The 13,363-nt window shown below is 47.2% G+C and overlaps 1 protein-coding gene across 4 annotated transcripts in view; it reads left to right on the top strand.

Annotated features, from left to right (window-relative positions):
* Positions 1 to 13,363, top strand: part of Blk (BLK proto-oncogene, Src family tyrosine kinase) — a 38,696-nt gene that overhangs the window by 15,624 nt on the left and 9,709 nt on the right. For 2 of the 4 annotated variants that reach the window (XM_087586320.1, NM_001025751.1), the window contains 5 exon segments: positions 7,975 to 8,080; positions 9,395 to 9,446; positions 10,635 to 10,728; positions 11,729 to 11,827; positions 13,003 to 13,106. In XM_087586320.1, the coding sequence (XP_087442446.1) occupies positions 7,975 to 8,080; positions 9,395 to 9,446; positions 10,635 to 10,728; positions 11,729 to 11,827; positions 13,003 to 13,106 (455 nt within the window). 4 annotated transcript variants of the gene reach the window in all.

Raw genomic sequence — 13,363 nt, 5'->3', positions numbered from 1 at the left:
ATACTTCTGCGACTGTACATGGGCCAGGGTCTCTGTCGTCATTGTCTTTCATTTCTCTTTGGTAACTGGAAGTCCAACACCAAGTCTCATCCTTCATAGGCAGTACTGCCAGTGTTCCATCGAAGAAGACATACCAAGCCAGATGTGCTAGTGCCTGCCTGTAAGCCCAGCACCAGGGAGGTGGGGGCAAGACAGCCAGGAGTTCTAGGCCTGCCTTAGTCTCATGAGACCCTGTCTCATGAATAAAATAAACATATAAATAGGTAATTTATTACCAGTGCAAGGTAAATATAAAAATATGACATGTATTCATGACAATGTCATAATTACACTCACTATTTTATACACTAAATTTCTAATTTAAAAAAAGAAAAAAACTTGCTTTAAAAAAGACGTTGCCAAGCCTGAAGAGATGACTCAGTGGGTAAAGGTGTTCCCTGATGCCCTGAGTTCTATCCCTGGGACCCACATTATGGAAAAAGAGAATTGGCTCCAGGGTTGTCCTCTGACCCTCACACAGATGTGGTATGTGTGCAAATCTGTGTGTGTGTGTGTGCGCGCGCGCGCGCACACCACACACACACACACACACACACACAGAGAGAGACACATGCGTGCATACTCATGCACACATGCACACTTACATATATATATACACACACAGATGTACACAGGTATACTGCACATAGGTATATGCACACATACATAGGTACATGCACACATACACATGTATACATACAGGCAACATACACAATAAATGTAATTAAAAAATATAAAGACATAACCAAACCCAAGGTCACCTAATTTCTCCCAAGTTGTCTTCTAGAAGTTTTTTTATAGTTTTGTGCTTTATGATTATAGTTTTATGATCATAATTAGTTTCATGATCTGGCTTGAGTTATTTTTGTGAGAGATGTTTGTATCTAGATGCAATGCATTTTTCCTTTGGCATGTGGTATCCAATGATCCCACATGTCTATTAAAGAGATTGACCTCTGGTCTGATGACTGTCTTGGCCATTTGTCAAAGAGCGGTGGGTGTAGTTATAAGAATGTACTACTGGACTCGTTATGGAATGTCCATGCCCATTCTTTCAGACCGCACCTTCCTGTCTGAGAGTAAGGCGCACGCTCAGGTAGGATGGGCTCTCAACTTGTGCTGTAATGGTGGCTCTTCTGAGCCTGTCTCCATAGGAGCTTGAGAATAGCCTTGTTAACAGTCACAAACAACTCGCTGGCCGGGGTCCTTGCTGCATTTTATCTGTGCTCAAGAACCCACAGTTGAGTCTTCATGGTCATGAACCCCAAATGGAGCTCTGTTTCCTCAGACCTGCTCTCAGGGATGAGTAGTAACCTTCTTATGCTCTCAGTACATTTTTTATCAGATTTATACTCAAACAGATATTTTGGTGTTAATGTAGAGAGTGCCTTTTGAAATTTCAAGTCCAATTGCTCCTTACAAGTGCATAAGAACATATGTGTGTATTAGATTCAGGGGGATTTTTCTAGAATTTTACACGTTTATTTATATTTGTTGACATTTATTTGGTGTGTGTGCACATGCACCCACACTCAGAGGCAGTCAGAGGACAGCTTGCAGGAGCCACTCTCTCCTTCCACCGTGCTCTGAGGGCTGAATCAGTTTGTCAGACTTGGTGGTGCTTCACCCACAGAGCCATGTCTCCAGCTCTTTACGTCCTTTGGTTATTCTTTGGGATTTCTCTAAGCAAAGAACCAAGTTGTCAGTGAATAAAGCCAATCTCTTTCTTTTCAACCTTATGCTGTGTGCTCTGTCACTTCCCTTATTGTTAGGACTCCGATGATGACGTTGGACCAGGGTAGTGCGAGTAAGCACCCTTGCTGCCTGTCCGGTCCTCTGGATTAGTTTTTGCGTTGATTTCATTTTCTTTTTATACTTTAGATCACCAGCTCAAACTCCACCCATATCTATCTTATTTTTTCAGTCACTTTTTTTTCAATTTTCAAGACTGTTCTTTCCATGCTTGTGTCGGAGAGAGGCGAGCAGCTGAGAAGGAATAAGAGACATGCACAGGAACATACTCTGCAAGCTGGGAAGGACCACAGAGGTACAAACTAGTCCAGAAAAATTGCTTCCCTGTCAATAAACTATGCAGGAAACAGTACCATATTAGAAATATTTGTATGGAGGACAGAAAAAAGGCATTTCACTTATAGACAAGAGGGTAATTAGCATTGTTATGGTGAACTCAAAGAAAGAGCTGTGGGATTGCTGGTCCCTATTCCAATGCCTACTCTGGAGGCAAAGGCAAACAGACCACCTAGGTGGCATAGCATCAGTTCAATCACATCCTAAAACACATCCTGGACTCGGCTCACCTGTGGCAGAACTGTTGGGATGGAACTCAGGGTCAGCTGCTTACTGCACAAAACCAGGTTTCAGAATCCTTTGCCACACAAAACCAGCTCCGTTAAAAAGTAAAGAGCTCTAAATACAACAACGCCACGAATAGTTAAACATTACAAGAAGCTAGCAGGATGGCGGTGGCACTCACCTTTAACCTCAGCATTTTGGAGGCAGAGGCAAGTGGCTCTCTGAGTTCGAGGCCAGTTTGGTCTGCAGAGTGACAGCCAAGGCTACACAAAGAAATTCTGTTTCAAAGGGGAAAAAAAGATTCCAACTCCCATGTTATTAAAGCAAGACATGAAGGTAGCTATGCTGACACGGGAGCAGGTCATCAACATGTTTCCATGATCACTAATGAGGGATTTAAAAATGCAAATTTTCATGGGATCTCCCTCTAAGAAGAATTTTTGATTCCCGTAGAGGACATTTTTTGTGTGTATAGCCACCCAGTGTGCCTTGGGCCTCTCTGCGGCTTCAGAGTGACACATAGTCGATGCACCATAAAGGGGCCTCATATTCTGAGCAGCCTCACAAGAAGGTCACCACCCCTGCTGAAGTTCTGCTCAGAACCCTCAAACTATTTATCATCAGAAATCTTCTCTACCAGATTTACCGCATTAGGGTGTGGGAGCATTTCCACAGCAGGAAAGATTTGGCTTCATAAAATTGAGACAGCCACAGGAGTGCCTCCTTCTCACGTGCCTCAGCCATCACTGATAGATAGCTTTTCCCCTTACATGGAGCGACACATGCCCAGGGATCTTCACTCACTCAGCTACATGGTCCAAAGCCACATCTTCCTAACAAGCGCGTTGCATGCTGGGAAAATAGACTACTCTGGAGCTAAGTAGGATCAGACACGATGAAAAGCCATGATCAAAGCAGCCCGGGGAGGAAGGGTTTATTTGACTTACACTTCCACATTACTATTCAAAGTAATCCAGGACAGGGACTCAAGCAGGGCAGGAACCTGGAGACAGGAGCTGATGCAGAGGCCATGGAGGAGTGCTGCTTATTGGCTTTCTCTTCATGGTTTGCTCAGCCCACCTCTTACAGAATCCAGGACCACAGCCCACAGGTGGCTCACCTCATACAATGGTGTGGACCCTCCACTCACTAATTTTAAAAATTCCCTACACACTTGCCTACAGTCTGATCTTAGGGAATCTTTTTATAATTGAGGTTCCCTCCTCTTGGGTAACGTTAGCTTGTATCAAGTTAGCATACAATTGACTAGTAAACATGGTGAACCCTTTGATAGGAGATGACTTAGGACTATCAGAAGTGATCACCTCTCTAAAAAATATTTGTTTGTTTGTTTGCTTGCTTGTGTCCTGTCTGTGCACACAGATGAGGATCTCAGATACCCAGGGACTAGAGTTATATCAATTGTTGTGAGACGATAAGTGCTTGCTGGGAATCAAACCAGAGTGCACTGGAAGAGCAGCCAGTACCTTAAACAGCTGAGCCATGTCTCCAGTCCCAGATGACCAGTCTTTAAAAAATATTTCACACAACATGGACTGTGTTCCCTTCATAATTCTGATACACACTCTACAATCAGGTTAATGGAAAATCCTCATTCTCTGAAGGTTTCCTTTCTCAAATGTCCTTGGGAAAATACTTGCCTGTGGTTAGATTAACTGACAGTCTTTCTGGGGTGATTTTTCTTCTCTCAGGTCCCACTTAAGTAATATGAAATGCATGATGAAATCATAGTACAAGCTTTTGTAGCTGTCAAGGAAAAAATCAGCTGAAATGCTGGGCGGGGACATTCTGATGGACGTGTGGGACAAATCACCTGAACTTTGATCCATCTAAGCATCTCTACTTTCGTGTGCTGCATATACAGCACACGTCACTTACCGGGAAAAGATGCATCTGAACCAAATGGAGTCTGTGGCTTTTGGTCCATGTGTAAGAAAGAGGGAGGGAGGGAAGGAGGGACAGGGAGGGGGCATGATTTGAACCATAACAAGGATGCAAAGTCCAAAATACAGACTATTCTGTAGAACTTGGAGTTTACCAATCAAGGAACATGGCGCTTGTCAGAGTTGGGGCAGGAGAAGAGTAATCACACATCACGTATGATTGTGTTGGAATCCCAAGGGCAAACAAGCAAGAAGCCAGCACGAGATTAGTACTGGATGAACCTCTGCTGTGTAGGAAGACACAGCACATTATTAGTGGAACAGGAATGTTTGAGATCAAACGAACAAGAGATTATAGAGTCCTGAGAGCCATGACTGGGGCTGCTTCAAGTTCCGGTGTGAAGGTAATGATGTGGAGTTGCAACTGTTGAATCCAAGGCTAGGCTTGCTGGTCCCTGACGGCGCTGCGGTAGAAGGTGTCTGCTGTCCCTAACTGCCATCTGCAGAAGGGGACTAGTAACACTTACTTCTCATGTTGACCGAAGGAACTGTAACCATCGGTTTCTTGTATCTACCCTGACAGTGCAGTGCCTGTTAGATATTTAGGTGAGTTAGGCGCTGTTCTAAGATGTGCTAATAATGAGTAATACTAATTAAGTCTTCATAACACCTTGGGGACAGAAATAATCACTACTCCAATTAACACACTAAAATCCTAAGCAAATTACTGAAAGGCAAGCAATTTATACCCTGTACATTTCCTTCCTTCCTTACTATGCTGTGTGGCCCCCAGAACAGTGTTCTGTGGGTGGAGTGTCAGGGTAGGTGCAAACAGCCACTCCAAAGCATGGATCAGACTCAGACAGACCTGTGACTTAATAGTTATTTGCAACCAGAGGTCCTCTGTTTCTAGATTAACAAGCATGGCTTTCTAGATTAGTGGTAATCTAATTAGTGCCAGTGTAGATACACATTGCTTTGCTGGATCCAAGGAACTCTCGCTGGCTATTGTCTTCCAACCCACTACCAAACCTTCAGGTTTGCTGTCCCAAAGCTTGGGCCCCCAAAGAAAAGACAGACAATTTCAATACACCTCAGAACCACCTTGGAAATGATAAAGCCCCCGGCATGGAAAGAACAATGATTCCTCAGGCTGCTCACTAGGTCCTCTGAGCCCAGAGATAGGCCATCACCAGTGTCAATCCAAAATAGTAAAGAAACAAAATGTTTCTTTGGTGTGCCCTTTGTTCCTTGCTTCTTTTTTGTCCTCTCTTTGTTGGGGGTGGGTCACTTGGCAATGTTTGTTAATTATGGACGGGTTGTTGGCCTTTGACTTCAAACTTATATATCTGTTCTCTATGTATCAACTTGCCCAATCATCTATGCACTGAGCCTAGGCGGGCACACTTTAGTAAGTCAGCGGACAGTCACAATCACCCTGCAGCTCACAGCAGTGTTCACGCAATTGTTTCGATATTTGATATTTGGTGCACTTTTCCCGTATTTTACACACGTGGACATAACCAATTGTTGCAGGAAAGCCTAATTAAAATATATCTGTGACCAGCTTAAAATGGACTATGGAGATAAGCCAAGTAGACAAGGTGAAATTTCAGAGCTCTAAGACCTTATCCCAGATGGGAAGTCAATTAGTCAACTTTCTCAGCCACATGTGAGGATACCTTCCTCAGAGAGTTTTGTCTATGGTGCTAAGAACGGAGCCATCCCATCCCATCAACCAGGAGACAGACTCAGGGAAGTGAAATGATTTGCTCATGGCCACAAAGCCAGTGGGCAGGTTGCTCTGAGATCTGGTCACTGAACCCTTGACCACCATTGCTGGAACAATAGGGAGAAAGAAGAGGCTTAGAAATGTTTGTAGGCTGGTGGCATCCCGTGCAGGGGGGGGGGGGGAGATCCAGGCTTGAGGATGACCTGTCCTGGCAGGGTCACCTGCTTCCTGTGTGACCTGGCCCCAGGGTTGGAACTGCTGCTTTGCCTCCTGTGACACGTCTCTTGCTTCAGATGCAAGGACCAGTGCAGCCAGACCACTGATGCTATCGCAAACGTCAAAACTGGAGGTGCTGAGTGCTCTTCAACCGTGACACGCACAGCAGGTGTAAATAAGGAGCTTCAGTTCTGATTTTAACTGTTGTCTTCACCACATCCCCTGTTTGACTGAGGCTGGTTTGAGCACCTCCCCAAGGGGTAGACAGGAACCTCTCAGCTCTTGTGAGAGTCCGCATGGAGGTCAAATTTATTTCTAAGCAACAAATATCTCACATCCTCCTTTGGGTAACCGACAAAATGTACACACACGCACACATAAACGCGCATGCACGCACACATGCGTGCAGAAGCAGACTCATGTCCTCCTCCCATCCTTTCCTGGAAGAGAGACCAGCGTGTACCGGATGAAGCCAAGCCCATGGAACACCAGGGTTACACGTCTCCCTCTTCCCTGGCGGACTTCTGCACTCCCTACCTTCAGCCACCCCGAGACTGCAGGGTTAGGAAGCCTAGTCACAAGGAACATTGTCACACAGCCTCCTGACTGACTAGTGTGCAGCCAGTCTTCATGGAGAACATACACATTCCCTAAAGCCCTGTAAAGTCAGTTGTTCGTGGACTGTAAGGAGTAGGGTCATTTCATTATAGGCGCTGGACTTCCTGTCAGAGTCTTTAAATATTCCAGTTTGCTGGGTAAGTGGACATGCTTTCCCAGGAAGTTCAAATTTGGGGTCTGCCTAGATAGAAAACAGGAGTGTGGTCATCTGGACAGGTGTGGAAGAGCTCAAGTCCAGAGAGTGTTCTAGAACCTGCTGCTCACTGACTTAGCATTGAGCCTGGGAGATGGGTAGGTCAGGAAATGCCTGAGACCCAGCCACCTGGTGTCCATCCAAAAACTATCCTTTCCCCACGTCCCAAGTTCCACTGCTGCTAGGCAAATTGCTAAGATGTTCTTTTAACTTTTTCTTCTGTACAAAGGTATGCGTTTACTATTCAAGTGCTCATGGGATACAGGCAGTCATATGAAGTCCTATTGTCCAAAGTAAACAATATTAACATTCTAGGAATATCTTCGGGGGATACTGAATTGTATTAACAACCATACATACATAGTCTAAATTTTTTTAAATTTTAAAACATTTTCACATCTATTTTGTTGTTATTTTTTAATCTGCACCCTTCCCTCATCAATAATCAAAATAAATAAAGAAAACCTATATTCATTTTGTTGTCTGGATTTGGGTCTTTCCCATGTCTACTAAGATTCTTAACCAAAGAACAAACTTGACCATAGTGCCTATCAGTTTGTCCTCTGCACATAACATCTCATTTAACTCCAGCTTCGAAGGACCCTATTAGACATGCTCAAACAAAATCTCACCATTGACAGAGGAGCCTATGGGACCAGGGAAGAAGGGGACCTTCCCAGCAACACAGTGGCCCACTGGAAAAATAAGACCCAGACCATCAGACACGGGGTCAGGTTCCTGTCCCTGAGAACTGGGACCCATGCCAGGTGATGTCTGGCTCCTAATCACAGTGTTTTTCCCTCTCTGGGTCCCCGAGAAAACGAGGGATGGCAGCTTCTTCTCTCACGCTCCGATATCCTAAGCTACACTGTGGTATATTTCTGACCAGAAGAGGGTTGGGTGCAGGAACCCAGGGTCTTGAGGTCTCTTGTCACTGTCTGCCCTCTGCTTTCCCACAGGATGGGGCTACTGAGCAGCAAGAGGCAGATCAGCGAGAAGAGCAAGAGCTGGAGCCCTGTGAAGGCCCGCGCCCAGGGCAAGGTACCCCCGCCCCTGCCACCCCTGGTGAGTGATCAGCCCGCCCCTGCCACCCCTGGTGAGTGATCAGCCCGCCCCTGCCACCCCTGGTGAGTGACCAGCCCCTTCCAGGACAGAGGCTGAGGCGCAAGGCGCTCCCTGAACCAGCCCCTTTAGACTCATGTGTCTCCATGACTGTTTCATTTCATTCCGTGCTTGGTCAAAAGGCTATGAGTTTGGGGTATTTGGGGTCATGCCTGGACCCATGTCCTGCCCTGTCTGTCACTGTGCACATCACCAAGATCCTAACAGAGACCTGATGGGAACGAAGGCTGCTAGTTCCCTTTCCTGGCTGAACCCTGGCCTCTCTTCTAGCGGTATCAAAGCATCATACAATACTCTGCGCACAGTGAGATGGTCATTGAGTGGATGTATGGATGGGAATATGGGCAAATTCAAACTTAGGCCAAGTTATTTCCCCGAAGTGACACACTAACAAACAGAAGCCTAGAGCTTAACCTTTTAAAAGCTATGTGGTGCATCTGTACTTTAGAAAGATGACAACTTTGTACTATTTCACTTGCTGGAGATACTTAAGAGTTACCTCTCCTGAGCTCCTGCCCCAAGGGCCTTTCTTCGTCCATTTAGCTCATGGTTCTAGGTTCCACCCTATCATGATGGCCATGTTACAGCAGCAGGAGTTTAAGACAGCTGGTCTTATTGTATCTGCCTTCGCTACAGTCACAAAGTACAGCGACCTAGGCAACTCAGGGAAGAAAGGTTGTTTGAGCTTCCGTTCCAGGGGGCTAACAATCCGTGAGTCCAGCACAGTGTCTGTGAGATGTAACCACACTGATACATGGTAGATATAGCTCATTATTTCATTGTTTTGCCATGGATCCTAAGGGCTGTTGCCATGATGAAAAACGCTCTGTGTGTGACTATGGCTATACTAGGCATATCTTTGTGCTATGGCCTGGCCCGTGTGTGCAGGAGTCTACCCCATGGGATAGACACCCTGTGAATACTTACTGAGATTTAGGTGAAACACAATTTTAAAACATCTTTCTTTGCCAATAAATGCCTATACAACTTCTTCTTTAATGGTAGAGCCAGGATTTTAACCGAGGTGACAGAACTTTTTCCCTTTGAAGCTGGCCATCTCCATACTTGGTGAAGAAAGTGGCAGGTGGCCGGGGTAACAGTGGTACTCCAAGGGGCTGATACAGAGTATACAGAATGTATCTAAGTATCCCTGTATGGTGGCTACCCTCCTTCCTCAGAGTGGGTAATCTAGACACCTGGTTCTCCAGTGTCCTCCAGTCTACCCTTGCTCACTAACTCCGTGTATTTCTGCCCAAGGTTGTCTTCAACCACCTCCCTCCTCCATCTCCTAACCAGCACCCAGATGAAGGTAAGACCGGAGCATCGCGGCACCTCTCCAGGGACATTGTATGTTAGAACCAGGGTACCTCTCCAGGGACATTGTATGTTAGAACCAGGGCAGTTGTGGCCCTGTAGGGCTGGAGAGCAGCGGGAGAAACTGGTGCTTAAAAAGAGAACAAGGAAGGGGTTATGGGAGCATATCTGACACTGTCAGGGCCTGGTTTGGACACTCTAGTTCCCAAACTGGAAGGGCAGCGGGACTGCTCTGTCCTTCCCTCTCAGCAAGGCCTGGTCTATGTGGAGGACACCTTCTTGCCTCCCTCTTTCCACGTTCAGTTCTCCCAGTCTTACCCCGCTAAGGACACCATCTTTCCCATCAGATAGGTGACCCTTCACTTTCTAGCAGGGGGTTCCCATCTTTAAAATGGAGGCTCAAGGGAGGGAATAACTGACTGCTTTTGGCACAAGGGTCTGAGTCTTAACACTGCAAGGGACTCCTGCCATTCATGCTGAACCTCCTCCCACCAAGGGAAGGTCCCGCCTCAGGCCATACCACTCATTCAGAGACAACATGACAGTATTAGGTCATCTGTGAGCTGCAATCTCCAAGAGATTCTGACAGGTATTAGGGAGCCCTGGTGTCAAACAGTGATCATTTGAAAGGGTTCCAGCATGCTCCTGAGCCTTCTGCTTCCTCGGGACCACCAGCTTGTCAACATCCCTCCGAGAGACTCAGAGCCAAGAAGGCCAGGTGCTGAAAGCTAGAGGTGCTACCGGGAAGCTCTGGGTACCAGTGCCTTAGAGAGGCAGGGCTGGAGTCACATGACCTTTGGGATAGAGGCTGGGAAAGGATACTGAGGGGATGCTTCAGAGGCAAGTTGGATGCAGAATTGACCACTGGCTCTTAGACGGGCCTACAGCCCTCTGAGGGCTGGCAATGGCTGCCTCCATATTGCTGCCCCTCCTCCCCATTCAATCTTTGTCTAGGCCTTTGGTCTGAAAGGAAGATGAACTAAGCAGTGAGGCCCGGCCTGCTCCTAGAATGGCCATGGGTCTGGTGTCACTTCCTGAAAATCCCCTCTTCACTGTCGAGAGAGTGGCCTCATGTGGCTTCCCTTTCACTATTGCTCTTAGGAATATTGCACCATACAGTCCTCCAGAGCTCCACTTCTGTTGTGGACCCCAGTGTTAGCTATCCCTTCCTTGTTCTTTCCAGAGGAGCGTTTTGTGGTGGCCCTGTTTGACTATGCCGCTGTGAATGACAGGGACCTGCAAGTGCTAAAGGGAGAGAAGCTCCAAGTCTTGAAGAGGTAAATTTCTGACCTGTCCTCGGTCATCAAGGACTCCCCATTGTCCACCTCCCTAGTTCACCCACCACATCTCTGGAGCACCCCTAAAGGGTCTTCTCTCTTGCCATTTCCCTCTCGTGAGTGCTAGGGTTTTCTCAGGCTCGAGCCATTGTCCTTCGCTCCAAGTCTTCTGGCAAGGTGGTTTTCACTTCTGGCCTTCTGGCTGCTGTTAAAATCTAACAGGCAGGGCTGGAGAGATGGCTCAGTGGTTAAGAGCACTGATTGCTCTTCCAGAGGTCCTGAGTTCAAATCCCAGCAACCACATGGTGGCTCACAACCATCTATAATGAGATCTGATGCCCTCTTCTGGTGTGTCTGAAGACAGCTACAGTGTACTCATATACATTAAATAAATAAATCTTTAAAAAAAAAATCTAACAGGCAGCTTCACTGGATCCCACATAGCCACTCCTCTTTGGCTTACTCCCTGTGCTCTCTCTCAGAACACCCTTCAGTCTGCCTGTGCTCTCCCCTTCTCCCTTCCTCTACCCTTCAGGCCCACACCATGCAACCCCAAGGTCTCATGTTATCCTTACAGGTCTGCAGTGGGTTTGAGTTAAAACCCATAAGTGGGTGCCTCGATCTTAGATTATACAGAACTTTCCAGTTCCTCCCTTGTCAGCACCCCTCCTAGGTTTGTTTTCTTAGCCAGTTCCAACTCGTTCTGTAACTTTTGGACCTGCTCCATCGATTAAGACAGGCTGCTTAGTAAACGGCATGGTCCTCAGGTCGCAGGCTATACAAACAAATCTACCCTTCCTCCTGCACCATGACCCCTTCTGCCTGTCACATGCTCATCCCAGAGGATGGGTCACTCCCTCAGCACCTCCTTATCATCAGGCTATCTGTCTCTGCGTTAAATGTCTCCTACAGACTGGGATGTGTTATAGGGTGCTGGATGCTGCCCAAAGCGTTTTTGTGTGAGCCTCTGACACATTTCTGTTTCCCCTTCTTCTGCTAGCACTGGAGACTGGTGGTTGGCCAGGTCACTCGTCACAGGAAGAGAAGGCTATGTGCCCAGCAACTTTGTGGCCCCAGTAGAGACCCTGGAAGTAGAAAAGTAGGTGGATTGACTTCGTCAAGTGTCAGGGCTGCTCTGTCCGCTCTGGGTGTGGCAAGGCCAGGAAGTGAGCTTAATGGTGACCGTTGGTGAGGGGTTGGGGATTGGAGGTTCTGGCTGTCTTCTAACACTCAGTGATGCCGAGGGAGTCTGTCTTCCATCAGAAAGAAGAGCTACTGATTCCTGGCTTCTCTGGATGAGACTATCCCCAGTGTCTGGTCCCCTCCTGAATCTATAACAAAGCCCTACGTCCTGCAACCACTCCCCACCACCGCCAGAGACAGGCTCAGTCCTCAAACGGCTTCTTCAGCTTTCTTATCACCAGCTTTCACACACCAGGAAGGCCTACCTGGGACATTTCCCTACTTCCTCATCTGGTGCAGAGACATGAGCATGCCTTACCTCATGGTGATGACACTCCCTCTTCCCTACCCTTCCCACACAACGTGGGCCCTGGGTTTTCCCCCAGAACCATGTTGTATTGGTTACTTCTTTCATCATTATTAAAAAAACTATAGTTTAAAGAAGGATTCATTTTGGATCATGGTCTGAGAAAGTACAGCCCATCAGGGTGGGGAAGACACAGTAGAGTTCACGACGGCAAGAATGTACAGCTGGGTACCTCTCACAGCTTGGTGGAGCAGGAAGCAGCTAGAACTCCAGCAGGGCAGCCGAGCTGGCTTGTCACCTCAAGTGCCACTCCCATGGCCTCCAATTAGACCTCATATCTAGAAGGTTTCTCAGCCTCCCAAAACAGCACCACTAGCCAGGGACCACATCTTCAAATACACACAAGCCTGTAGGAACATTTTTTATCTGACCACAACACATGACAAAAAGCCCCGTGATAAAGAGAGGTGGCTTGGAAGGAACCAGGCCCAGAAAGCCCCAGGCACTGCTGTTATTCACTCAGAAAGCAAGGAAATTACAAACTCATGCCAGGGGACAGTGGTGGGCCAGGAACAATTTTGCAGACTAACACTAATGGAGGTTACCTAGCCCATGTTCTTGCTTCGTTCAGGGAAAATGTGAGCCTAGAAGCTGATGGGAGATGGGATGGGGTGGGGTTGCAGGGCCTTAGGAGCCATCTAACTGAGCAGGATGTGAGGAACATCTCAGGATCAACTTAGGGGTGTCACCAACTCTGAGGCTCACCCACTCTTGCTGTTTTCCAGATGGTTCTTCAGGACCATCAGCCGGAAGGATGCTGAGAGGCAGTTGCTGGCTCCAATGAACAAAGCCGGCTCCTTTCTCATCAGAGAGAGTGAGAGCAATAAAGGTGGGTTCAGGAGGCTCGCCGCCCCCTTGCTGTGTGTGCATGGTCCTGGGAAGCCCCACAATGGCTTTGGTCCAGAGTAGCAGGGATACCTGCTCCATGGCTTCTGTCCCATGTCCCTTGTTACAGTGGTCACGAACTAGTGGACTGAGGCAGATAGGGGCTAAGAAAGGAAAGGCACCAGATAGCCTTCAGTTCCCTGGCATTTTTTTGGAACCAAAGAGTCAAGATTGGAGAATCTGACTGAGAAAGCATCTCAG

The sequence above is a fragment of the Rattus norvegicus genome, chromosome 15, assembly GCF_021556685.1.
Source record: "Rattus norvegicus strain SHRSP/BbbUtx chromosome 15, alternate assembly SHRSP_T2T, whole genome shotgun sequence".
NCBI classification, from domain to species: Eukaryota; Metazoa; Chordata; class Mammalia; order Rodentia; family Muridae; genus Rattus; species Rattus norvegicus.
The sequence above is the reverse complement of the archived record's forward strand: the minus strand, read 5'-3'. Positions and strand labels throughout refer to the sequence as shown.